The 27,613-nt window shown below is 43.7% G+C and overlaps 1 protein-coding gene across 5 annotated transcripts in view; it reads right to left on the bottom strand.

Annotated features, from left to right (window-relative positions):
• The window catches only part of LOC119169657 (protein lin-9 homolog), a 165,199-nt gene that overhangs the window by 8,520 nt on the left and 129,066 nt on the right, over positions 1-27,613 (bottom strand). The window contains exon 16 of one of the 5 annotated variants that reach the window (XM_075887099.1): positions 20,391-27,097. The exons of the other annotated variants lie outside the window; for them this stretch is intronic. Within the exon in view, the coding sequence (XP_075743214.1) occupies positions 27,004-27,097 (94 nt within the window). The 3' untranslated portion in view covers positions 20,391-27,003. Of the gene's footprint in view, positions 1-20,390; positions 27,098-27,613 lie in introns of those variants that run through there. 5 annotated transcript variants of the gene reach the window in all.

Below are 27,613 nucleotides of genomic sequence, written 5' to 3'. Positions count from 1 at the left end.
TCGTTTCGAAAAAGAAAACATATGTCAAGCAGATGAAGAAGTGCTCAGTGACGAGGCATCATCGCGTAGTTGCGCAATGCACAATCCAGAGACCCACTGGAAAGGTATTTCATGTCGTGGCCTGCGTGTAGGCGGCAATCGATTGCAACGCGTGGGCCGCGCAATAACCGTGCTCCCACGCACAATCCGCGCACGAACTTAACAAGGCCTCTCCAGCTCTCGACCGTAGTCGCGCGACGCGCTATGTCGAGAGAGAAATGAAACATTCGGTGTTCAAGTGCACTTATAAACGACACGTACTCAAAAGCGATGCGGCAACTGCGAACGCGAGTCTCGAAGGGTCGGCACCCTCTCGGAGCAGCATAAGGGGGTCCAATTTGTGGTAAAGTGCCGTCAGATACGGGGAGAAGCACCGAGTGCGCCAGACGTGAGCGTCAGTCAAGGAATGCGCACTCGCTCGTTTAAATTTGCTTACACTGATCTCACCGAATCCTCTCTTCAGACGTATTCTCCTATTCTGGAAGGTTATCGGCCTTTCCGTAAGAAAAATGTGGGTAGATTCTTGCGAACACAAAATGCCTTAATTACGATACGTAAGTATTTTTGGTCATCTCTTTTGTTCAGGCGGTACATTCCTTTTTAAGCTTTAGCTTACACTTTCAGGAAAAGGTATGTGTTTCGAAATGTCAGCGATATCTTTGAAAATAACTCCTATGCCTATACAGGCTAGCTTCCGAGTGAAAACATATTACTACAGGCATTAATAGCTGCAAATTAGGGGCACACGCCTCTCGCATTCCCTACCTCAAAATTTGAACTTCATATGTTATTCGTCTCGTGCCCACTTTATTGATGCGGTTAGCCCCTATTGCTTCGCGAACTTTTTGTAAAAGAAAAATAGGTACAGGCCAATCATTCATGCTGTTTTTACTTTCAACCATTTGACAAGCTACCTATAAATGAGGCCAGACGATGGAGTACCCGAAAGCTGGCGTCACAAGATTCTTCCCCGAAAAGCGAGGTGACGCAATCCGCACGTGAGACTGGAGGTTATTCCACAATAATACTGTAGAGGCAGACATATTGTGGTACTTTGAAGCCACGGTCATCGAAATACACGTCAGAAGTGCCCAAGTTACGCGCAACTCACATGCGAGAACAATATTTGAAGTTCAGAGGCGATATACGTTCGGCCTAGTTGGCGTTTCAAGTCTGCAGCTTCCAATAGTGTGACGCATATAAGAACCACGACATGCAGAGAGAGACAGTTAGGTGAGAAAGGATATGCCGCTATATCCAGTCTTTCCTCATCGATCAGACTTCCACGATAGGCTTAGGAGACATTAGACCATCGGCTTTTCACATGTCCAACAAAGCGACGCCTCAAGGAGTCATACTATCTCCTTTACTCTTTAATATTGGGATGGCCCACCTTGCCCAACAGCTCGAGTCTATACCAGACTTGGGATACGCCCTCTATGCCAATCATATATCCCTGTGGGCGACCCGAGGTTCGCTCGGTCACGAGGAAAGTACATTACAAGAGGCAGCTCAGACAGTCCATCTTTTTGCGGAGAGCTGTCGTGAGAGTTGTTTCTCGAAAAAAAAAACAATATTCGTTCGAGTGCATGATACTGGCAAAGGTTACCGAAGTAAGCCATCCTTCGACTTGAGAAAGTACGGGTAAACATTCCATATGAGGTAACGGGAACACGTATACTCGGTCTCTGGGTACAGGAAAATAGGCACGTGGACCACACCCTCGAAACCCTTCGCACTATACTGTTAAGTTACGCGCATGGTACACAGAGTGACGCATAGTCATCGAGGCTTTAGAGAGGCGGATACGCTTTGTATAAATCAAGCCTTTGTAATAAACAGATGAACGTATGGTCTCCCTTACCAAACGCCCAGTAAGACTGAGATTGAACAAGCGGATACCCTCATTCGTCTCACCTACAATGAAGGCTGCCCTAGGCCTACCAATCGGAGCATCCGCAGATTGGCTTTTAAATGCAAAGCATTTCTTAGCGAACTTCGGCGACTTTGAGCGTTTCTATCTATCTATCTATCTATCTATCTATCTATCTATCTATCTATCTATCTATCTATCTATCTATCTATCTATCTATCTATCTATCTATCTATCTAGCCACCTAAGACTTTTAGCTATCCTGGCCGTTTGAATAATGGTATCGATACCAAACTTGGAATGGCATAACATGACTGTATAAAGAACATATTTGGCTTGTCATACCATGAAAATCATGACACGAAAGTCATGAATGTCATGAATTACATTTCATGGTCCTGCAGCTCTTGCGGTGATTTCGTTCGCATGGCATGTTGTAAAACTGGTATGGTCTGACATGATTCAATGGCGAACACAAGTGACAGACCCTAACATGAAAATCATGACATGTGTGTCATGTAACAACTGGACTACGTTCCACGCTCATGATGCGCTCGCGGCCGTTTCGCTAGGGTCACATATACCAAATTTGGTATTACGGCGAGCGGTCTCACGCGGCGGCTGGTCGCAACTTAAAGCAGGAGACATGGCCTGCGAGATCGCGTGCTGGCAGGAGGCTCCCAATTGAAAAGAAAGCGACGTTCCAGGCATAGTTTTTCTAGGAGGCGTTGTGCAACCAAACTGTTTTCATGCGTACGCGTGTTCCCCATTCGTTTAATGTGTTAAAGATTCAAAACACAAGGACAAACAACCCAATGTGGTGGCATGCAAACACATCCGTAAAACATTGTATAAGACAGGCCATGCTCTCTAAATTAGTGCCTACCTAACAGTGCGCCAGATCGGCGTGCCCCTCTTCCCTTCAGAAAAAAAAACGGTGATTTATTAGCATCACTGATAATTGAAATGAAGTACATCCCACATTGGAGGCGAACACTGTACCACCTTACTAGCGCAGCGCTGGGCACACTCCACAATGAACACCTACTCACTAACTTCAAAAAATTATATTTTGCAGGTGCTGTTAACTTTATCCCAAGTCCACCCGAGTTGTGACTAAGTCTGGCTTCTCCACAGCAATTTGTACTGTGCGAAGAAGCCAGCTTCTCAGTTTTCTTACCTTTCATACAGTTTCTTATCGGGTGAGGAGGAGCGGGCTTTGCAACCAGAGCTTTCCTCCTTTCTGGAGCGCGCCGATGGCGCCGAGTGTACAGCTTGATGCTTGGATGAGTGGCGTTTTTGAACAACTTTAGCATGTTTTAGGTCGAACTGCAGATTTTAATCTGTTTTATTGCGATGTTTGATTGATTTGTGGGGTTTAACGTCCCAAAACCACCATATGATTATGAGAGACGCCGTAGTGGAGGACTCCGGAAATTTTGACCACCTGGGGTTCTTTAACGTGCACCCAAATCTGAGCACACGGGCCTACGACATTTCCGCCTCCATCGGAAATGCAGCCGCCGCAGCCGGGATTTGAACCTGCGACCTGCGGGTCAGCAGCCGAGTACCTTAGCCACTAGACCACCGCGGCGGGGCGATATTGCGATGTCAGCCAGCGAAAGGTCAAAGGGAAGCCACTGTGCCATTTTTGGTTGTTCTAAAGACTACAAAGAAAAAGGAAACTGCCGTCTGAACAAGTATGCGGCACGCATCAACGAACGCACAGCGTTTGCTTCATGGTACATCATTTGTGTTACTTGACAAGTTCTGCATCGACGAGTGCCGCAATATACCGGGAATACCCGGTGTTCCAGTCGGCAAAATGACAATCGTGTATTGTTAAATTTACGACCGAGCATAAGCGGTCAAGTACGGCCCTGACCACTAATGTTCAAAACGTCTGAGTACCACTCGTATAGCCATCTACATTCTTTTCGCTTCGTTTTACTATTATTAAATTTTAGTATGGTGGGTTTGATCAAAACAATTAGCCTCGTAGCTCGGCTCGACACGGTGACCAATGTAGTTGACCTGACTGCACTAACACGTACGACAAACTCCTCACTTCGCAGTGGGTTAGGCGGCATGACACGTACGTTTAATTTGTGCTGCGCAGCTGCCTTGAGAAACCCGGACATTGAATCAATTTTGCAGGAAAAGGACATGGTGGAATATTCCTCGTGAGTGTACAACCTTCGTAAGACGGCGGGACGGATCGTGCACGATGATGTGCAATATGAAAGCTGAGCAGTGAAAAAAAAAAGGGGGGGGGGGGTTCTGTCTCTTCGTGCTTACAATAACTACCTCAGGTGGACAATTTTTTGCGTCGTAAAGAACCACGTCTGACGAGTCACTCAATTACATATGCAACATAGCTGATTTTCTTCTAAGAACAAAGCAAAGTTGAACCACGTTGTTGCGGTTAATTTTCTATTGTTTTCATAACTGCCGAATTCGCTTAGCTTTGAAAACGACAGTCAAGATTTCGCAAAAACCGGACAACTGGAAGACATTTTTTTTTTTTTAAGACGAAACACAAAAATGGCTCTTATGCCAATCATAGACTCCCAGACCTCTGGCTACAGGCATGGAGTAAGACCAATAGTTCTACGAGTGAAACGCTGGCTGCGTCACAAATTTCTTCATGTTCAGCCGAGTAATGCATTTGCTATATACCTTTTTAACGTGGGCGTACTTGGTACCTCATCTGCAGAACAAACTAACTGTTTTCACTATAGCGCCACCGCAATCCAATGAAATGCCGCGATTCTAAAAAGAAAAAAAAAGAAAAAGAAGCGTGCTGGCATGAAAACATCAGCATCACTTTTTGCGCGCCTGTAAACAGTCCTCATTTTGTCTGCACAAAAGGGATATTAAACGATCAAGCAATATGGTGTAATTAAAGGTCGATCAAAATGCAGACAGCAGTTTCTGAGCAAGAAACGAATGCAGTCATCGCCAAGAAATCGCAACTGTGCGCTCACGCACAATCAGATGCATGGGTGGTAGTCGCTGCGGCACCATAAACAAACCTCGAGTGAAAAAACAAACTTAAATATCATAGTCCAGAAAAAAACAAATTGATTGTATCCTCAAAGAGTGTCAGCACTTGCTTGCTGCGCTGGAACGAGTCGAAATTTTCTTACGTTTTTCCAACAGAGAGTGCCGAAAACATACGACATCGACTACTTACTACACGTTCGAACCATCGCGCATTATCATATTTTTGACACCAAGGGATCAAAACGTTTCAGGATGTCCCACAGACTCATTTTCCACCTATGCTGCATCATTTTTGACGAAAATCAGAGCGCCGGAACGAAAAAGAAAAAAAAACGCGGTTGATCCCTCTTTTTAGGAATCGGCATAACACGAAACTGAAACCTTACAGAGGTAGTTGAGTATTCACAGTGCATTGTTTCGCCACAAGGGCGGAGAAATGAATGCTGCAGTAACAAATCGCAATGTCACGTGAAAAACGGAAAGCAGCTCGAAACTTGCAGCGCACTCTTCAAGCAGAAACCAAGTACGAGATGAACATACGGAAGACGAACGCGAACAAAAAACTGTCTTAATTCTATATTTCGTGTGAGCAGCGCGCACTTTTCGTAAACGAGGCAGCGTCAGCGAGAAATTGACGTTCGTGCTCTGTTAACTGCTATAACTTAGAAGCGCACTTGCGGTGCAAGCGCAAGAGGCGCAAAGCGCCCGACTCCCAAGATAAGCGCACTCGCAAGTGAGCCACCACGCTAGGGAATATCTATACGCACTTGGACCACGCCGTACGGAGGCGCGCGCGCACAGCAACGCGCGGGTGGCGTGGCACGACGGCCTTCAGAGCGCGCGCCCGTCGTGCCATCTCTCTACTGATTACTAAAACGCGCTGAAGCATGTACGCTCTGAGGACCACCAGCGGCACATGGTGCATACAAATGGCTCACCGTTCGCATGTTGGAGAAGTGTATAGTTGTTAGCATCGCGCGCTGATAAGAGCAAGGTGCTGGTTCGACACCCCGCTGTGGAACTCTAATTCCTTCTCCTTCTTTTCTTTGCAATTTGTTGGTATATATTTTACGTCATATCCGTGACAGAAATACGTCACGGCGCAATGGTGTACCCGGCATAAAACACTTTCGTGTTAAAAACGACTACAACTGCAACCGTACGAACACCGTCCCTAGAAACGCGAAGCTTCGCCCGCTCTAGCGGGTCGCCATACCAGGAACGGCACCACCCACTAGGCAATATGGCAGCGCCCTCGTTAAAAAGGTATATAGAAAATGCATTACTCGGCTGAACATGAAAAAATTTTTGACGCAGCAAGCGTTTTACCCACAGAACTATTGGTCTTGCTCCATCCCTCTAGCGAGAGGGCGGGTAGTGTACTACAGAAAGTAATTAAAATACGTGTTTTTTTGCTTAAATAGTGCATTTCTTCTGCAAATGCCCCACCCACTTTTGCACTTCGGAAAAAAGAATCCTCACTAGTGGCCTGTACCTCTGTGCATTACAACATCTAACAAAAAAATTGCCCGCAGCTTCCCTCGGGGGAACACTGAGGAGGATGCGGAGCATATAATTGGTTAACGGGGTGTTAAAGTGCGACTTACTTGGGTCGATGGCTAAATTGGTTAACGTGGTTGTGAAATGGGGTGTTAAATTGCGACTTACTTTGGTCGATGGCTAAATTGGTTAACGTGGTTGTAGGAGGGGGTGTTAAATGAGTGAACACGTACACACGTATGCGAAAGGGCGGCGCTGGTCGAAGGGACGTCGATCATTGTGTTTGTGGATTCGTTGGAATTCATTTCACCACGACCTTGGACGTCGACGCGCCGTACAAACCAACCGACGAGCGGCAACTGAGCGAGCGAGCGCCGACCTTGAGTATATATACAGCGCGACGGCGCATGCACTGTCAGCTGTCGAATGTTCGAGAAGGGGGAGAAGCGCAACGGCGCATGCGCGCGCGTCAGCTGCCGATGTTCTCGAAGCGCGACGGCGCATGCGCGCGCGTTAGCTGCCGATGTTCTCGAAGCGTGACCGCGCATGCGCGCTACATTATACAGCTAGCGAATGTTCGTGAAGAGGAGAAGCGCACGCGGTGTGTAGAGGAGGAAGGGTGCACAGATGGTGGAAGAAGGAGGAGGAAGCTTGCGGACGGCGCCGCACTACAAGCCTCGAGTATTAGATGCTCCACATCTAAAACAACGCGCCGATGTCGCAGTTACGGGTTCAGGAAGCCAAAGCTTTGTGCGGCCGAACTGCGGCGTCCTGTCGACAAGCCCTTGCCGTTGAGCTCCAACTACGTCTCACGTGTAACTGCATGCATGCGAGTGCACTTTTTCTTCAGCGCGGCTAGCATTTCGCTTAAGCTCTTTGGGCGACGTTGCCACGACACGTGATGCGTATGGAACGAACCACGAGATCAAAGCTAGAGTGTACTATCAAAGCGCGCACACCAGGGATCGAGGTTTAAACCTCCTTGGCTCACACAGCGTACGTGAACTCAAGAATGGATAGATGCTATGAGCGTCCTCTTTTTATAAGAGAGTGACATGTGCGTCAGGAAGCTCGAAAAGAAAAAAAACACCTGTGTGTGTATTACCTCGGCCTAACGGTTTGTCCTCTTCAGTGAAGTCTATGTTTCTATATCCAACAACAACAACAACAAAAAGTACATAAATCCACCATTCATTTTCCTGCCCTAAGCAGTGTAACGTTATCCTTACCACTATTTATTCTTCAGCTTCCTCTCTACTTTTCCGCCGCCAATACTGTAACCAGCTTTTACCCCGTTTTCTATCGATGGCGTGTTTTTCTTTAATGCGAAGCATTTCTTAGCAAACTTCTGTGACATTGAGCGTATCTATCTATCTATCTATCTATCTATCTATCTATCTATCTATCTATCTATCTATCTATCTATCTATCTATCTATCTATCTATCTATCTATCTATCTATCTATCTATCTATCCGCCTACGACTCTTAGCTCTCCTGGCCGTTTCGTTAATGGTATCAATACCAAAATTGGTATGCCATAACATGACGGTATGAAGAACATATCTGACTAGTCGTAACATCAAAATCATGACATGTCATAAATGTCATGATTTACATTTCATGGCTCTGCCGCTCTTGTGGTGGTTTCGTTCACATGGAATGTTGCAAAACTAGTATGGTATGACATGATTGCATGGCAAACACAATTAAGCGACCAACCCTAACATGAAAATTATGACACGCGGGTTATGTAACAACATGTAACAACATGACGAAACCTCCACGCTAATGATGCGCTGGAGGTTTCGCTAGCTTCACATATACCAAATTTGACATTACGGGACGTGAATAGATGACAAAGGTATTTGACCGGTGCAAACATGATAATCATGAGATGCATGTCATGTAATTGTTATGTGGGGTTCATTGCCCAAAACCACCATATGATTATGAGAGACGCCGTATAGTGGAGGGCTCCGGAAATTTCGCCCACCTTGAGTTATTTAACCTGCACCCAAATCTGAGCACACGGGCCTATAGTATTTTCGCCTCTATGGAATATGCAACAGCCGCAGCCGGGGTTTGATTCTGCGACCTGCGGGTCAGCAACCGGGTACCTTAGCCACTAGGCCAAAGCGGTATGGCATGCGTGTCACGTATGAACATGACTACATGCCACACTCATGATGCACTCGCGGTCGTTTCGCTAGCTGGATATATATCAAGTTTGGCATTACGTGACGCGAACGGACTACAAAGGTAAATGACACGTCCCAACATAATAATCATGACATGCGTGTCCTGTAAAACATGACTACATGCTAAGCTCATAGCGCGATCGCGGCCGTTTCACTAGCTCCACATATACCATATTCTACATTACATGGCGTGAACGGACAACGAAAGCAAATGACAAGTCCAAGCATGATAATCATGACATGCGTATCATGTAAAACGTGACAACATGCCACGCTCAAGATGTGCTCGCGGCCGTTTCGCTAGCTCCACATATACAATATTTAATTGGTATCATGCGACGGGAATGAATGACGAAGGTAAATGATAAGTCCGAACATGATACTCATGACACGCGTGTCTTGTAAAACATGACTACATGCTACGCTCATAGCACGCTCGTGGCCCTTTGGCTAGCTTCACATATACCAAATTTGGTATCACGGGACGCGAATAGACGACAAAGGTAAATGATACCTGTAAACATGGTAATCATCCCATAGAAGTCATGTACGGCATAATTTACGCCCGCCTCGTAACGTCGTGCTGATTTTAAAGCGTGATATCAACCTTCCTCATTCGTGCTTCGCATATCATCGATTTCCACTGTACGTGGGATTTGCCTTTTTTTTGTCATAGTGGTCTCTGAAACCGAAGGCTTCTTAGGCCAGTATTCCAACATGCATCTATATGCGTACCTACCCGCTCAATCAAAACATACTTCGTAATTTTGTTAGCTTGTCAGCAGCGTGTAACCGTTTCTTCTTCGCTAAAAATCTCTTTATTACTGTGCGTTCTCAGACAACTCGAACTCGCTCTAAAGAGTAGGACGCTTCGCCTTGAATTATCCTAAGATACCACGCTCCTTATTTAGTCTTTGCAGTTTCGGTAGCGAGTCATTTCTGTGCTTTTTTAGATGCGAAGCAGCTCTTTGACTACCCTGTGTAACGCTGTCCTTTCGTCCGCACCGCGCTCCCCTGGCCGCAGGTCTTGGCACGGTGCCAAGTAGGCCACGCCTTCTCTCAGTGCGCGCGCATGGACGTCACTCTCTCCCTAGCATGACGTCACTCTCCCACTCGGTGCACCATCTCCACCACTCGCAACGTTCTAGCGCACATCGAGCGAACAGTCTTTCTGCAAAAAAACTTAAAGGAAACCCAACACGCCTACCGTGTCTTTGCGTTTCCAAGAAACTTTGACTGCAGTAAACACTACATCGAATTTCACTTCAAGACATTCGCTTCACCCACGTCGACGCTCGTTTCATCCGAGTCAACGCCGTGCGTACCACTGCTGCTTCGCATTTCATCAGGGTTCCCTTCGGGGAGATGGTGCATAATGAATTGCTGTTTTAAATGCGCATCATCTTAGGGGCTCGCGTTGTCAGCGTTTCTTGTCATCACGGTGGGAATGCATGTCTATCCTGTTGAATACGTCGACTAATTTTCACTTTTGAGGGCAAGCTCAAACCTACAATAAGCAAATGCAACAAACTGCCAAGTTGACTGCATGGTATGAACACAAGATACAAGGCAAGATAAAATGATAGCAGTACCCATGTTTCATGTGGTAGTTACGAGGGCGCAAATTTGAGAGTTCTCACCAGTGACTTAATTTATTATCCTGACCGAGTTACTGCGAGTTGTGGCAAGAACGTGGCAATATTGTAATTACATTCCAAACTAAGCAGCCGAGCAAACCCAACTGTAAAAAAGTAAATGGCCGCGTATCTCTATGCTTCTCTGCAAAAGACGTCGAAAGACGATAGTCTTGTGTTTGGAACCATGGATGGATGTATGGATGGATGTGGCTGTACCCTTTAGATCGGGCGGCGGCTAACGCCACCTAGCCGTAATACTTAGTGAACTAACCATTACATTTATCTTTTTTTTCTCTTTAAATAATAAAGTTGAGGATTCGTACTTCGCAGTGAAGGGTTTAATTTTCGCTCGTGCCTTGACTTTAGCCACCAATCAGATAACCTCCTTCTAGTTAAGTCTACCCGCTTAAAGTCTATTTTGCCCTCGCTGTCCCTAAATCCCAGTGCTTTGAAAAACTCTGCGCCATCATCCTGAACTATAGGGTGAAGCCCTTTACATAACATTATCAAGTGTTCGGCAGTTTCTTCTTCCTCTCCACACGCACTGCATACTGTGTCGACCCCTTCGTATTTGGCCCAATATGTCTTGGTTCGCAGTACTCCCGTCCTGGCCTCAAACAGTAGAGAGCTACCCCGAGTATTATCACAGATCCTTTCCTTGGCAATTTCCTGCTTAAAAGTTCGATAGATCTCTAGTGCGGACTTCTTAATCATGCCCATTCTCCACATGTCAGTCTCCGTTTCCTTCACTTTCTTCTTAACCGATAGTTCTTGTTGGTTTGGCCACCTGCTGTTTTCTAAGTATTTACCAGTCAACTTCCTGGTTCGCTTCCTCCATTTTGTATCGACATTCTTCATGTACAAGTAGCTGAAAACCTTCCTAGCCCAACACTCCTCCTTCATTTCTCTCAATCGCTTCTCAAATTTTATCTTGCTGCTAGCTTCCCTGCCCTCAAATGATGTCCATCCCATATCATTTTCTACTGCCTGATTTGGTGTATTCCCGTGAGCTCCTAAAGCAAGCCTACCTATTCCACGTTGCTTAATTTCTAATCTTGCTTGAACTTCTGATCTCATGCACAAGACCGCATTGCCGAACGTCAGCCCAGGAACCATGACCCCTTTCCATATTCCTCTCACAACATCATACCTATTGTAATTCCACAGTGCCCTATTTTTCATCACTGCTGCATTCCTGTTACCTTTAGTCGTCACGTATATTTCGTGTTCCCTCAGGTACTCGGTCCCATTGCTTATCCATACGCCCAAATATTTGTATTTATCTGTTATCTCTAGCGTGACGTCCTGTATCCTAAGCTCACTACCTTCGCTGTCATTGAAAATCATGACTGCTGATTTGAAAATCACCACTGCATGAGATATGGCGCCATCTGGCAGTAACGTGAAGAAACGAGTTTTTTTTTTCTTCTTTAGAGCCAGGGTCACTGGTAGCTGACAGCACCAGGTCGTTTTAGTTAAAGTCCCTTAATTTTTTAGCGAAGCTTAGAAAACACGCGTTTTTAGATGCGAAGCAGCTAATGGCGGAGTTCAAAACGGTGTGCGGCATGACCACCCTTACCGCGCACGCACGACAGCTGAGTCAATCAATGCTAGAAGGCGCTAGCGCATTACAGCCTGTGTAAGACGCTGTGACCTCTCCCTCAAACACTTCAAGAAATTATGTGATGGGATCTGGGAACGAGATTTTGCAGACGTGCAATGAACCAACGCGTTGTATCCTAGTTCGCACGCGCTATGGCGTTCGGACCGAGGAGGGTTTAAAAAACTGCTGGAGTAGAAATAATTGCCCAGGAGTGAAGCCGTGCCTATGGCAATATGGCGGCTGCGGCGGCCGTCTTACTAGGGGCATGACAAAGATTCACCGTTTAGCGATTAAGAACGGAGCTTTTCGCTCGCACGCCCAACGATTTTAATGTGGAAACTTTTTCGGGTCACATAGTGCTCCGAGTACGTCTTAGTGTTATTAATTTTTCTTAGTAAATTTGTAATTAAAGGCAATGTTCTCTGGAGATTCAGTCAGCCATACTCGTTACTGTGTTATTTCGTCGGGAACAACTATCTTTTAATATGGAACTAACGTGGCATTTACACTGACATATCAAAGCCGCTTGATCTCTAAGTGTGCACCACTAGAATAGAGCATGTTTCCGCCATCTTGCTAGTGACAAAAGCTGGCTTCACTTCTGCTGGCAAGGCATTGCGGGAGCTTCAACTCCAGTCTAAGTGGCTGTGGCCTCTTCCCCTTACACTCAGCAATCACGTGAAGCCGTCAGTAAACAAGATTCTGCCCACGCGCGATGAACCGACACGCTCTCGCGTAGCGTGGCGATGAACCCGCGCGGCGTGCTCCAACGAGAGTCCGGGACGAGAAAGTACTGTGAATTCACGGCGTGTTCCACTTGCAGGGACGCATTAACATCAGGCAAGGTGGCCGTGATGAACGGAAATTTACGTCGACCCATGCACTGTTCTTGTTGCCCTTTACTTGTGGCTCATACCCACTGTGGGGGATCGGCCAATAATTGAGTGGTCTTATAAAGTATTATTCTAGTTTAGAGTAAAGGAACTTACAAATTGAAAACGTTACAACTTTAAGCATGAAATTTTCGTGATCACTGATCTGCACTTACTATAAAGGTTTTGTAATAGTAATAGATAATAACCTAGATCAGAACCTACCTTTAAAAAAGAAATAAAAGAAAGTTATGTGTATGTCGACACAGAAGAATAATATTAGTTTGTTAGTTCTTTCCTTTCATTCAGATGATTCCGCACTGCCTCGCAAAGTTTCACACTGGCACACCCAGAAATATAGGCTCCAAAGGACAAAATCCCGGGCATGGATAAATTTATTCCAATAGCACGTAAAGGATTTTATACCTTGGATCTACAAGCTGTAGTAAATCGTTTACATGTCAAAAAGTAATGATCCACAGTTCCTGGCTCACCACAGAAAGCGCACATTGGAGAAAGAGCCTGACCAGACATGTGTTGGTAGAAATTTAGTTTGGGTGACCTACAGCGCAGCCTAGTAATTGTGACTTCTAGTTTACGTGCTTCACATGCTACTCATTGTTCTCTTTAGTGGGAGTTTGTTTAACTTTTCGTTCATTGTGTCGCATCGTCAGTGCAGCGTAATAAACATATCGGTCTTTGCGTACCGGTCTTTGCGGTCTTTGCGTAGAATTGCGTACCTATGCATCTTCTTAATAAAGAGACGCACTGCCTGACACGTATTATGTCGCCCCTGAAAAAATTCGTAATATTTGCCCTTTGATTGACAATGTTTACACGCATGAACGCAGCCACCAGATCAAGATGGGTGGGCTTTGAACACGGGGTCACACTTTCGCCAGGTGGCTGAATTGTTGGGCAGACACCAACAGGCAAACCAAAATTTTTGCATTGAAGTATCCCGAGAAAGACTATCGTCTTTCAAACCAGCCGCTGCTACGTATGTTCAATGCTTCTACACTATAGTAAAGGACGTAACAGCAATTTAAACTGAATAGGACGACACAAACAGGAAGAGGTAAGGCCGACAAGACATTGCATTAGTTAGTCTCAATTTCATTCATCTTTCTGTTCATGCTGTTTTATTAAAAAAAATTCTGTCACATCTACAAAGTTAATAATGATGAGCGGGTAAAGCTCCGGAGATAAACCTGGCAAACCGTGAATCCTCTGTAGGATTTGCCCACTCGGTAATACAATGACGCAACACAAACATGGTGATGGTGTACAATACAGTACATACATATTATACCATATTTTATTATTTATATATGGGTGATGATGTTCGTTCAGGAGCTCCTTTGTTTTACGGACCACAAGGGGGGGGGGGTGCCACAATTTCTGTTTAGACATATGTGGCTTTAAGCTCTGGGGAACATTTCATTTTGAGTATAGCGGCCTTGTTCCCCATAAAGTAGAAAGCCAAGGGCTGTTCAATTGGATGTAGTTTGTAGTTCGAGAAGGCAATGTCGATACAAGTTTCCCTGATGGTGCCTTATGAAATGCACGGGAGAGCATAATGAGACAGTATTGAACTAGCCAGTACCCATGCCTCCTGCGCTGCACGCTCACTGCCTCTAGATCAGTGTGTGCTTGCAGTGATGGCGTCTCACTTCAGCTTCACGAGCTCCGATCTCTGGGTCTTGGCGACGAGCCTACGCTGCAGCAGCTTGCTTGTTCCTTTCTTTTGTGGCTCTCGCCCACTAAGGGGGATTGGCCAAGAAGCCGGTGGTTAATGCAAGTCAATACCCTTAGGTTATCTAGACTAGGGGAATATGATTACTGTGTTTTGACTGTGAAATTAATTTGGCACAATGTAAAAAAAGAAAAAAAGGAGGGGGAGGAGAGAAATAGTAGAATTTGTTGAGTATCTGAGGTGTAATCGTTATATGAAATTCTTCTGAAAGTTGAATCATTGCAGTGTATCAGCTAAATAATAAATGGTAGTGTGGCTAGTAAAATTCGAGAGCTGATCACTGAATCAGCAAAGTAATCTTCTTGTGTTATATAGGAATTCGCAAAGAGCCTCGCAGATGTTCCTGTCGCTGTGTCCCAATGAATCAGCCCCAAAAGACAAAATATTGGGAGTATTAGGTGATACTCCTAGTTTTTTTAATAAAATTTCAAAGCTATTTTTTTTTTATTTTTGAAACGGTGGCATGTGATAAGAAAATGATCGATATGTTCAGGTTCGTTACAGCTTGAGCACAGAGGGGATGGCACCAGACCAGACCTGTTTAAGTAGAAATTAAGAGGTGGTACACGGCGACGTAATTTTGTTATCAAGACTTCCGATTTACGCGTGGGACACCATTTATTATTCCATGTGAAGTGCAGGTGCGAGAAATCTGGATTCGGTATCGTGATTTTTGATGAGTCTTCAAAAGAGAAAGTTTTCTAAACCTCGCTGCTGTTGCATAAGCTGTAGGAGGCATGATTGGCACAATCGGAAGATCAAGAGATGTTCGCACAAGTGTGCCAGCCATCTCATTTATAAATGTACTACGATGGCCTGGCACCCATATCATTCGCACTAGACGAATATTTGCTGGGATTAATGATTTAAAAGTTTCTAGTACTGCTGATGCCAACGACGATAATAAAAATGAACACACGGAATACGAGTCAGTCACTATCACAGCTGTCAAATGAGTCGCAGGAAGTTTACGAATAGTTAGTATAACGGCCATTCGTTCCGCTTCAAATATTGGTGTATAATCTGGGAGGCGTAATGAAAATGACCAGAATAATGAGAGAGAAAAAATACCCACACCTGCCTTCTCGCCACTCATAGATGCATCCATTGCTATTACTATATTACTACCTAATTGAGAAAGGTGTTGTTCTAATAAACCAATCAAATATTTAGAGGGCAAGTGTTTAGCGTTCATGGGGAAGATATCGTCAAATTCTATTTGCACTTGGCCGATTGGTTTGACAGATGGTGTGACCTCGAATATATTAACATTTAAAGCATCTAGAAGTGTTTGAACAAATAGCACTTGGGGTTTATATACACGGGACCAATGCTCATTGAAAAAGACACCAGGTTCGGCAAAGAATACAAATTGTCGCCTTCTTAAAGTGGATTCAGAAAATTTTAAATAGGTTTTGACTGTTAAAATACGGAATCTGCAAGCAAGGGTGGGTATCCGAGCTTGTTGATACAAAACATTGTTAGCTGTGAATTTTGGCACACCTAAACAACTACGAAGAGCTTCCCACTCTAAGAGAATCGGGGGGTTTATTTTGTATGCTGGTCCACCAGAGAATAGTACACATCCGAATGCAAGAGTTGGATGAACGTACATGCGATAAATCATGATCAGCGTATCTCTGCGAAGACCGTAACGGAGGCGGCCAAGCCTACCTATCATCCCAACAGCGCGTGTAGCCTTAATTTCAATACATTCAACGTGGTCACGCCAGCTCAGTTTTTGATCGTACAGTACAGCAAGATATTTAGTACAGTTAACCTGGGGAATTATTTCTTGATGGTACTGAAGAGAAATAGTAACTGGCACGTCCAATGGAAAAACTATTATAGCACTTTTAGTTACGTTCAGGTTCATATGAATTTTCTGAAACCAGGTTTCCAATGTTGCCAAATAACACTGTAAAGTCGAATGTAGTAAATAAATATCGCTGTCAGATGCAAAGATTGCGATATCATCTGCATATACATATACTTGTACCTTATCACTCAGTGGTATTGAACTTAACAAAATGTTAAATAGCACAGGCGATAGAACAGAGCCTTGAGGAACACCTCTCGTTTGGCTATACTTCGGTGTGGAAACACCTCGTTGGAAGCAATAAAATTTTCTGTTTTTTTTTAAAATTCGTATATCCAATTTGTTATGTACTGCGGGAATGTAAGCGCTTTTAGGGCATTGATAAGAATAGGATGTTCAACACTGTCATATGCCGGGGCTAAATCAAGGGTTACTAGGGCCGCATATTGTCGTCTGTGGCGAGCAAGCTTTATACGAGCCTCTAAATCAACATGCGCCCTCCATATAGAGTAACCTAGTCTAAATCCAATCTGGCACGCACTGAGTATCGCATTATCTGTTATGAACTTCGCAACTCTAACGTAAAGTATTCTTTCTATTAACTTAACTACATGTGATGTTAAAGCAATTGGCCTAATGTTATCTATCTGCATTCCTAGTCCCTGTTTTTTAAAAAGCGGAATTATTTTTGCAAGTCTCCAGTCAGGAGGTATCCAACTACTTTTAAGTGAAGAGTTGACAACGTTAAGGAGATCTTCAGGAGAGATGTCGAATAGTATTTTTAACATTTCTGAAGTGACGCCATCTGGTCCAGGACCTGTGTTTGGCAGAATACGAACGACGTGTGCAAGTTCATCCCTACTTACTTCAATAAAATCATTTCCTAATGACGGTTTCGCCCACTTTATTTTGATTTGTGATGTAAATCTCTTCTCCAATCCTAATGCGATTTCAGTTAATGTATCTTCCAACTCAGTTGGAGCAAAAATAACTGAGTCAATATTTACATGTGCTGTAATAGCTTTACAATTACGGAGAAATCTGAATAGAGGTTTCTTGTTGCCGCTCTTGAATAGATAGCTATGCCGTTTTTCTTCATTATTGTCACTAATGAAACTGTTCTCTTAAAGGTAGCTTTAGCAAATAAATAATTTCTCCAATTAGTTGGACATTGGTTGGTAAGGAGTTTTTTCCATGCAGCGTTGCCATTGGTTGGTAAGGAGTTTTTTCCATGCAGCGTTGCGGCGTCTATAATCTCTGGCACAATCCACATTCCACCAGGCAGATATGAATTTTCCCTTTGTTGAAGATATAGTGAACTGTGATTTTTTAATTGTACACTTTAGGGTGGAACAAAGGCTCATAGCTTTCATATTTGCTTCCATATTGGGCAAGGGAGACAGTGTTTACTGTAAATTCTTTTTAAATTTAGAGTAGTTTACAAAACTTTGCACCTGGCGATCTAAGGTCACTGAAGAAATGCTGACTTCATATACCAGGGGGCAGTGATCACTACTTGTAGCGGTATCAAGAACAGTCCAAGACGATATCGTCACACTTGAGCTAGCAAATGTCAAATCTAAGACGGACCTCGAATTACATCGAACGAATGTCAGAACTCTGGAATTCTAACAAATAAGGTTATTCCGATTAGTCCAGTCCAACATCTGTTTTCCAGATGAATCAGGGCGGAATCCCCATGACACGTGATGGGAATTGAAGTCTCCTGCAAATAGTATACTGTTTCTGCAAAAACTCACAGTCACGTCAAGGGCTCTTTCATCTTGTATTCCAGCCGGAAAGTAGTTGTTGACTATAGATAGTGGCGCGCATCCGGGAAAGTGAATTTCCAGAACCAATACTTCATAATCATGTGATATTTGTTGGTACACTAAGTGTGCTTTATGACGAATTTTGGATGAAATGAAAAGCATTAATCCTCCACCACGCGAGTCTCTGTCCAGTCGAAAGCACTGATAATTTTTTAGATAGAAGTTTTGATCAGCAGACAGCCAAGTTTCTTGTAACATTATGACGTCTGGAGATTGTTGAGAAATTAGGTATAATAAGTCTGTAGTTGCAGAGAGAATTGAACGGCAGTTCCGCTGATGTACTCTAAGGCACCCTATGATAATAAGCAAGCAGTAGCAACTGCTTGATCTAAGATACTATTTTTTAAGAAGTCTGCTTTAGTCCTAGGTTCCTTCACACTCTTTTTTGTTTTTGGATGAGAAGAATTATTAAGTTTGCTTGTGGGTGATCTGGTGCGTTTCAAAAGGCGAGCATCCATATCTACATACCGATTAATTATTGATTCTGAATCAGATATACCTTCCTGCTCAGTTGTGTTAGATCTGCAAGGCATTGCCTCATTATCGATAGAGGCATCTGACTGATGTTCGGCAGGTTTATTGATTGAGGCACGAGGAGGTTGGATACGCTTAGTTATTTAATCAGATGCGCCCGACATCTGTGAATCCATAATATTATTGAGTGAGTCGGACAGATTGAGTAAAAAATTTTCTAATACTTTTTCTACGGCCTTTTCTACCATAGCAGAAATGGACTGAGAAAGTGATGCATCCATAGAAAGAGGTGGACGAGCTGCTATGCCGGCATAACCCTGACTCCTGCTTTGAATTTTTGCAATTGCTTCTCTACGAGAGCATCGTCTCCTTTCATTGATTTCAATCACCTGATGTTCCTTTGATCTTGCAGGGCAGTTAGGATCGTCTGCAGCGTGATTTGCCTTGCACAAACGGCATGTCTTATTGTCTGATTGACACTCAGCAGTACTATGACCAGCTCCGTATATGCGGCATCGAGTCTCCGATCGACAACCTTTAATACTGTGCCCAAAGTGCCAGCATTTAGCACATTGTAACGGACGGGGAGCTAAAGCTTCGACCTTATAGATAAGCGGCCATGCCTTGATCTTCGAAGGGCGATCTGTTCCAGCGAATGTGACAATTACAGTTTCAGTGGGAACTTTCTGTTTGTTTTCCTATTTGGTACAGTGGTAAACAGAAATAACACCTGCTGGGGAAAAGATGTCCAAGACTTCTGCTGGGCTTAGACTTGCGTCTACCCCCCGAACCAATCCTTTGCAGCAAGCTAGATGAGGTGGGATAAAAGAGCTCACCGGATGTGATGAAAAAGTAGTGTACTTCAGAAGGTCTTGAATGCAAGCCTTGTCTGGTGAGCAGCATAGTATCCCCTCGCGTCCAAACTGACGAACCTCTGTTATCAGTAGAGAGTGGGGAGTGATTGCACGAAGTTCTGTTTGGATTGTCTTGAGATTGTTCATGCGGATAAACCCACCGGTGGCCGGCACCAAAGCGACAGGAATGCTACAAGTTCCATTGCAGAGAAACAACTCCAGGGGAAGATCTTGAGGGGGAACAGAGGCTGACCAGAGGGCAGGCCTCTGGCCCTGAGAAGAAACAGACATCAAATAAGAAGTTCCACTTATGAATGCACTAAAACAGTTGTGGAACAAGAGGTAGATCTAATAAAATAAAAGTAACCGCCGGCTACTTGACCGCAACCCTGAGGATGGAACAAGGAACGTTGGGACCTGTGAAGCAGAACAGCCTTGCATGAGGTCCAGCAGTGTCCAGCCTTACTGTGCAGTGTCCAGCGTTGCTGCTGCAACGCTGGACACTGCAGCAGCTTTGCAAGCCCTCCGCTACGCCCCCGCCTAGTCTTTTTTGTTGTTCATAGCAGTATTGCAGTAGTAGCATTGCAGCATACCGAGTGATAACCGTCAAGCATATCCACTAAGTGAATAATTAGGAGTGGATGATGATGATGTTTGTCATGATCATTGTCGTGGCGTATATATAGTGGGCACCTTACATGTGTTGTGCAGTGTTGGTAGAAAGAGAATGTGTGCTCTGGAACGCACTTGCTCTTCATCGTGATGATCAGCAGTGCCTATGGCGCACAACGCCAACTCACAAGCGTCGACCTCAACGAGCTTCTCTCCAAAATGTATTGACACATAAAGACAAGAAAAGAACTGCCACAAAGCAGATGAAAACAGATGCAGGAAGTCTTTATACAGCAAACTCCAAAACACAAAGTACATGTAAATAAACTTTATTTTTCACAAAATATTCCTAGTACTTTTTTTTTACTTTTTTCCAGTGCAGACCTCACATCCATGAGGTAAGACAACACAAGCAGTGTACCTTAAACCCTTTGTCACACTACGACATATGCACATACCTCTTCAATGCAAGCTTCACATACTTAAAACTCTATTAGCAGACACCTACTCATCCCTTTATGAATGTACAAATCCAATGAATCTCTCTGGGCCACAAGTACTTTGCTGAAAGGTCCTAAGACACACCGTATGCAAGCAGAACGCGTTGGCTTCATTTTACTGATGCTTGACATGCAGATTATGAGCACAGTAATTGCTGCAGGTGACATTTTGTGGATACAAACGCAGCACTAGTGCACTAACTGAACGTCTCTAGCATAGGCAAAGCTGGCATTCTGCTGACACAGGTTACGTTACGATTCCAGAATGGCAAGATGATACAGTTGGTAAGGCATGCAAGACTAAAGTAAAACTGGGCTAAATCAACAAAATCACAGACAAATCAGATGGGATAGCTGCCAGCTTTGCCAGCTTCCTCTACTATCTCGACTGCAAGCTACGGTCCTGTCAATTCTGCCCTGTTTCTAGATAGGCTGCGCCGCTATTTTTGCTCACATTATTCAACAGCATTTGCTTTGCTGCCAAGAACAGTCTAAGGGAGTGTGCGTTTATTTGGGGAAAAGTCAACTTTAGTGGCAACAGAAACAGCAACGAATCAGCAGCTATTTGATGCCCCTTCCCAGTCAGAAAAAGGAACCACAATATAACCGCACAATATTTAAGCCAAGAGGCATGCTTTCAAAACTGAATTAGAATACGATCAAAGCAATATGCATTATGAGAAACAGTGACCCTACAACAAAAACGAACTCGCATTCGGCTTACAACTGTTAATTCAGCTCCAGCTTCCCACGAACATGTTCATGTGGGAACAGAATCAGGACAGTGCCGTCACACATTTCAGCAAAACACTCTGGCCCAGCGGAGATAGACATACAAACAAGAATGCAAGCAGGAAAATACACATTCGAAGAACATTTGACGGTGCACCAAAAGCAAGAGCTTTGTAATGGTGGTGGTGCGCAATAGTGGCTAATGCCATACCAAAGGATGCTTGTCTATGGGAATCTCCTATCGCCCTTGAACCACCAGAATAGAAAAAAAAATATATATATATATAGCCTTCTGAAATTTTATAGCCCTCTGTATGCGATATGGGTATGCCAACATGGCAGTAGATTGTGTAAACAAAATAGCATTGTTGCATTCCATACCTGCAGCCATAAATAGTCAAGAACATTAGGCTTCTTTCTAGTATAATGCAGAGTTCATGCTTTCGATAATGACAGAGGGTGTAAACAAAAAAGAAAAAAACAAAAGAGCCTTGAACCTAACAGCGCTGTGATGACCACGCTGTAAAAGCAATTAAAGCTACATTCATTTTTGCATCGCGATGTATGGATATCTCAAGACGCACATGAAAAACCAATAGACCTTTTTCCAGCACGCTAGCGCCGCCAACAGGCATGCCAACGCTTATGAGAAAAGTTGGTACTTCGCAATGAGCATGCAGGCCTCACGCTTCAATTTTCGAGTGAACTTTGTAAGGTGTAACATATTAGGCGTGATTCACTCACAAACTTCAGTGTTTAGGTGCGATGGCCTGTCTATGACTTGTACTTATCCCCTGTTCAACCAGTTTAGTGGCTTAGAAGTGTCAGTTAATTATTATAATCCTTTAGCGTCAGTCCACCTTCATCATAAGTAAAAACCAGTACAACTTGGTTGCCTAAAAGGTGCAAGCACTGTCCACAAATTCACGGATGCTCTCGAAAACAATGTCATTTGACACTATTTATGAGTGAATTGTTTGGTTCTGGTATATTTGAAGAGTGCTTTGAAAATAATCGGTACTTTGTAAAATAAAATACATACACAAGACTGTGTGCGTGTCGCTTGCACGATATGCACGTACCAACATCCCTTCGCACTGTAACTACAGGTTGGACTAAAAACTTACAAGGTGAAAAGAAAGAAGTAGGACCAGGAAAGAAATACGCTGAAAGGTTATCGCATGTGCTAAAAAACATGCAAGAAAATGGGGGTAGATCGCGCATGTCAAAAAGAGGCACACAAAGGCAAAGAAATAAGACGCGTGTTTACAGCTGATTAATAAAGTTAAGTTTCATGTGTTGTAATGATAGGTTAATTGACTTAGACAAGGTGTGGTGTTCCTTACGATATGCCTCCGAGATTTCTCGCGTGGTCTGCTTAGGGTGGCTGTGCAAGATTAGCCGGCCTTCAACAATGAAATTGCATTTGCATGACTGAAAGCGCGAGGTGCGATGAGATGGCTTCATTAAATGAATTTTGATGGTCTCTGAGGCACGTGTTGATACATCAGCCTGACCGATGTATAATATGTGAACACAGAAGGAATTCGGTTAGCAACTTTTGCACAATGGAAAGAACAACTGACATGCCTCTCATATTAGTACTTTTCTCTGCCCACTGCACACTGCATGACCTTTTGCGCTCTACGGAAGGAATGTTACTAAGCTTATGGTGCGGAAAACACAACCCTCACCTCATATCGCTTCCCAATTTTTTTTCACACTGTGCAGAACGTATGCATAGAATAACTGCAATATTCCTACTTTTTTTTCTTGGGTGAAGGTCATCTGAATTAATCTTTCTTTGCAGTGAAAATGAGCTGTTCACAAACCAATGCAATATGACAGAGGTAGGACACCCCGCCTCATCGCAGCTGGAAACTATTGCTCAGGTAATGTGGCCAAGTTCATTTTTTTCTTTGCTGGCGTAAGTACATAATTATTCCTTATTTTACTATATTTATATGCACAGATGCGAAATTCAATAGTGATATCAGTCAATGCAGAATATACTGCTAGCAAATATGCTCAGCAGAGACACTTAAGCATCGTGTAAAAAACCGCAAGTTATCAGTTCCATCTCTTCGTCTTTCAACACATTTAGATTGTGTTTACTTTCCTAATTTTCAGCGCCCGACTTGTCCATAAAAATTTTAAAAATTCTATAGCTGTAACACTTCTCTGCAGTCTTGTTTTAATGGCCCAATCAAACCGTGATAGTATTAAGAGCCACAGCATTTTATAAACAGTACATTGCTGAATAACTATGAATTCAGTGTTCCCGCTCATATTCCTCACGATAGCACGTTTTGACCACATGTATTTGTACGCGACAACTCGCATGCCGCTCATCTTCTATTTTCGCTGTACATCCACCCTGTGATACCTACACTGACTGCATTATTCCTTTCACATTTCATGCATACATATACAGGAAGGCGAATTCGGACCCTATTCAACAAGCAGCGGCATGTTCTGTTCATTTTGTGCTCACACGGTGCTAACGAGCTGTAGGCGGTGTAAGAGCCAGTTCACTTGACGCACCAACTTTTCCCTTTTGTGCTCCCTGCACCTGGTGTGTGTGTGTGTGGGGGGGGGGGGGGGGGGGGATTGCTTGAAAAAGGTTTATCGCTGCTTACCCTAGCATGCTACCATTACCCTACTTAGATGGCCAAGAAAAGAAAACAGTCCCACTGAAAAGTAAGATTATGTACATGCATTTCAAAATGACAGCACTAGCTTTTTTTCTTTTTTTCAGAGCTGCTGATGAGTAAGACGACACCGTACATTTACAGAATGTCAAATCCGTGATGCTGGAGAAACAACAGAGCTAAAAATTTTGCGATAAGTGTGCTCACGAAAGTGTCATGAAATCTAAAGGCCTATTCAATTACGAAAAACACAAGACGCACACAAACAAGGATAACGTTGCTCTTCCGACGAAACAGACAACTTAAGTAAACTACTGCGTGCATAAGCACCACTCACTAAATCTACGCTCACAATTCTTGCTACGATGTCGCAGTGAAGGCAACTACAGAGCTATACTGTTGGTTGAAAAGAGCAACAGCAAAATAAGCAACCTTCTTAGTCGCAAAAGGCGACGAGACGACAGTCCTTCATCAGGTAATCTTAATACAAGTTGAGCGCAATGCAAGAATACAACCAGATATGAAGGAAAGGAAACCGAAAAAATCTGAATTCGGATGACAAAACCAAAGGTATGTCATCAAACGGAAGGCTCAGTTGCGTTGAGGTTTTGCACAGAAGGCACATATCAAGAGTAGACCCCGTTTATCATTATTTTATTTAAGGGGCGTCCTTCCATCGATCCGTACCTGCGGCTTTAAAAAAAAATCTGGAGAGAAGTGTACTTAAATATGGCAACTGCAGCAACGCATTCAACACCCACTGCTGCGACATACCTGTCTGTTATTCCATCGGCTGTCACGACTGTAACGCCGAATGCTTAATCCATTTTATTTTTAATTTTCACGCATAAAGGGAAAAAACAACTACTACAGTCTGACCCTTCTTACAAGCATCCATTAGTACGACACACCACTAAATAAAACTGCTAAATATACATACTCGAGACAACACTCAAACAAACACAGACGCAAAAAAGGGGGCTCAGGATAGGTGATGCAACACTCGCTGCTGACTCATGTGATTCCGGCAGCTGGTTTTGCAAAAGGATCTTTTTTTTTTCACAGATAAATAAAAGATTTATTGCAACAAACAAAACATTTGCACATAATAAAACATTACCAAAAAATGCCTCTATCAATGAGGCCTTCTGAAAAATTCATTCGAATATTCCGCGTCAGCAACCCTACCTCTATAGTCTCGGGGGTGCACGTCAAAACTGACTCCATTGCAATAAAAAACCATACAAAACTCAGTGTCTCCATTTTATTCACTAAATAAGCGAGGCCCGTTCACAAGACATGGTAATATTCCTACAATTTCTCAAAGTAAATTGCTCATTTTTCATTTCGCTACACATTTTTCAGTGCATGTAGATAAGCAGTCGGCTAGTGAGATCACAAAATTTGTAGAAATGTGTAGTACCTAGAAATGAAAGAATGCAATGAAAAAGTTTTTTTTTTAGTTTGACAGCCTTAATTTAAAGGGCATCAGTTAATGAAGCAGACTTGTATACTAAATAACAGTAAATTTCAGCAAATTATGCACTTTGCATTAATTACAAAAAGAAATATGGATGTCTTCCTAGCGCCCGTAAAACCAAAGCTAACAGTGTTCCCTACCACGTGCTTACTGACAGCAGTGCAGAATACCATGCCACGTCCTAACAACTAGGCAGTACCCAGTCGCGCTTTAACACTAACGATTCCACTAGCTAACCCTTGCTTGTCTTTGTCTAATGATCCCGACATCTTTTTGTCTAATACTCCCCAATAATTTCTTATAAAATGCACACTACTTTGTGAGTGACGGCGTTCTGTTGGAACACTCTCTATATTAAAGACGAATTGTGGGAAGTATAATTGTCTTATTAAAAAAAAAAAACTAATAACGAGCAAGTCTGCCGCGCTCGAATTGAACTCGCGTCTGCGCGCCACGACTAAGATACAGTAACCACCTAGCAAAACTTTGATGCCTTTATGCCAAAAACTCTCGTAGAGTTGTTGGAGTCTCCAAGTAATGGAGCTTCGAGGAGATGGTGTCCACCCGAGTACTAATCTCCATTGCTTATGCAGGACGCGAAAGCTCTAGGAAGCGTATCGTGGCTGTACAAGAGTTCTCACGATTTCCCACGTGAGAACATTGACTGAACAATACAAACTCTCTCGGCAGCCCTCTTTCCTGCCACTCTCTTCAGATAAACACCACTCGCTAGGGATGTATTAACAGCAACCGCATTCACAGAAGTGGCAACAAGAGCATGGCTGCCTATGTCTGCTGTGACGTTGACAAGGCGACAAAAAAACTTGAAACACGGGTTACTGACATTAGCTTCATATTTGCCTCAAGAATGCTGTATAGTATTTATATTTATTTACACGGCAAAACATGTTTGAAGGAAGCGCAATCTTACAACATTATAAGCATCGACAGCTGATGTATAGTACACCTGCAAATTACTTGACCACGATATGAGCTAGCAAAGCAGTTCTCACTACTCAGATGATGCTAGCATAACCTTTAAAAAACAAAAAAAACAAAACAAGGAAAGCAACGGATTGCAAGGGTCATTCACATGTCTCAACGATCAATTGTCTAGTCTCGCATCTATTGTATACTTCAATGACAGCATGATTATAATTACACTAGGCGTCCAAAGTCCGCAGGGAAGTGGCAAACAAAATCGACGCAGAGGGCGGGAGGGGGGGTGAACAGAATAAAAACAGGTGAACATTTCTCACCTAATTACAATACACACAATACGCAAATTCTACCCATTCCCCAATCACGTGCTGTGCCCCACCAGTTGTGATAACTTTGTGGGCTGTGCAGAGTCTCTGGGCTTCCTCAATACACAGCTCTCAGAGTGTCTGGAGCCCAAGAGGGGCGCGGCGGCCTTTGCTTGAAGCAAAAATAAAAACCGATAAGAAGTTCTCCGATTGCTACAAGTGCGTAAAGAAGATGAATCTATGCAGTGCAGCCACTCAAGCAGAAACAGGCGAGGCAAAGAGTACATCCGGGGCGACACGATTAGACGGGGATGTTCTAGGACGACGACGTAAACGCGTGCAGGTTCCCCAGCTGGCTCAGGCCGTTCTGGATGTGGTTGACGTGTATTTGAACTTTGTTCTGAAAAATACTGCGAGAAAGTCGGTGGAAACTGTGTCAAGGCACGATGGCTCAAAGAACACTCAAAGCAATCAAAGAACAGAGGTGTTTACGAAGCTGATCGCTGCTTTGACAAGAAAAGGGCCATCACAAAACTACATGATTTTCACCCGAATGTGCCCACAGTTGAAGCGATGCAGCCAAGCTTGGTGCCCTTATCCCCAGCATGCCATCACCCCATTTCGTTGTGACCAGCTTTACTTCTGGGAGCTGAGTGACGAGTTACTGCTAGATCTTACTGTACTTACCCGGTAATGTGACAATATTAGTAATTAATCAGCTGAGCAATTGTCAAACCTGCCACTCCTGGCCATCACTTCAAAAACTGCCGGAATGTAATTATGTTTTTTTTAATGGTTAAAGCCTTATATTGGCTCGCCCGTCTGAAAATCCTGCATAAGTCCGTGCAATCAGCAAATGGTACCTCGTTTTGTTAAAGATGTAAAGATGCCAAATGATTAAGCATGCAAATTGTAGTGAGGTCAAA

This window comes from Rhipicephalus microplus, chromosome 2, assembly GCF_043290135.1.
Source record: "Rhipicephalus microplus isolate Deutch F79 chromosome 2, USDA_Rmic, whole genome shotgun sequence".
Taxonomy (NCBI): domain Eukaryota; kingdom Metazoa; phylum Arthropoda; class Arachnida; order Ixodida; family Ixodidae; genus Rhipicephalus; species Rhipicephalus microplus.
The sequence above is the reverse complement of the archived record's forward strand: the minus strand, read 5'-3'. Positions and strand labels throughout refer to the sequence as shown.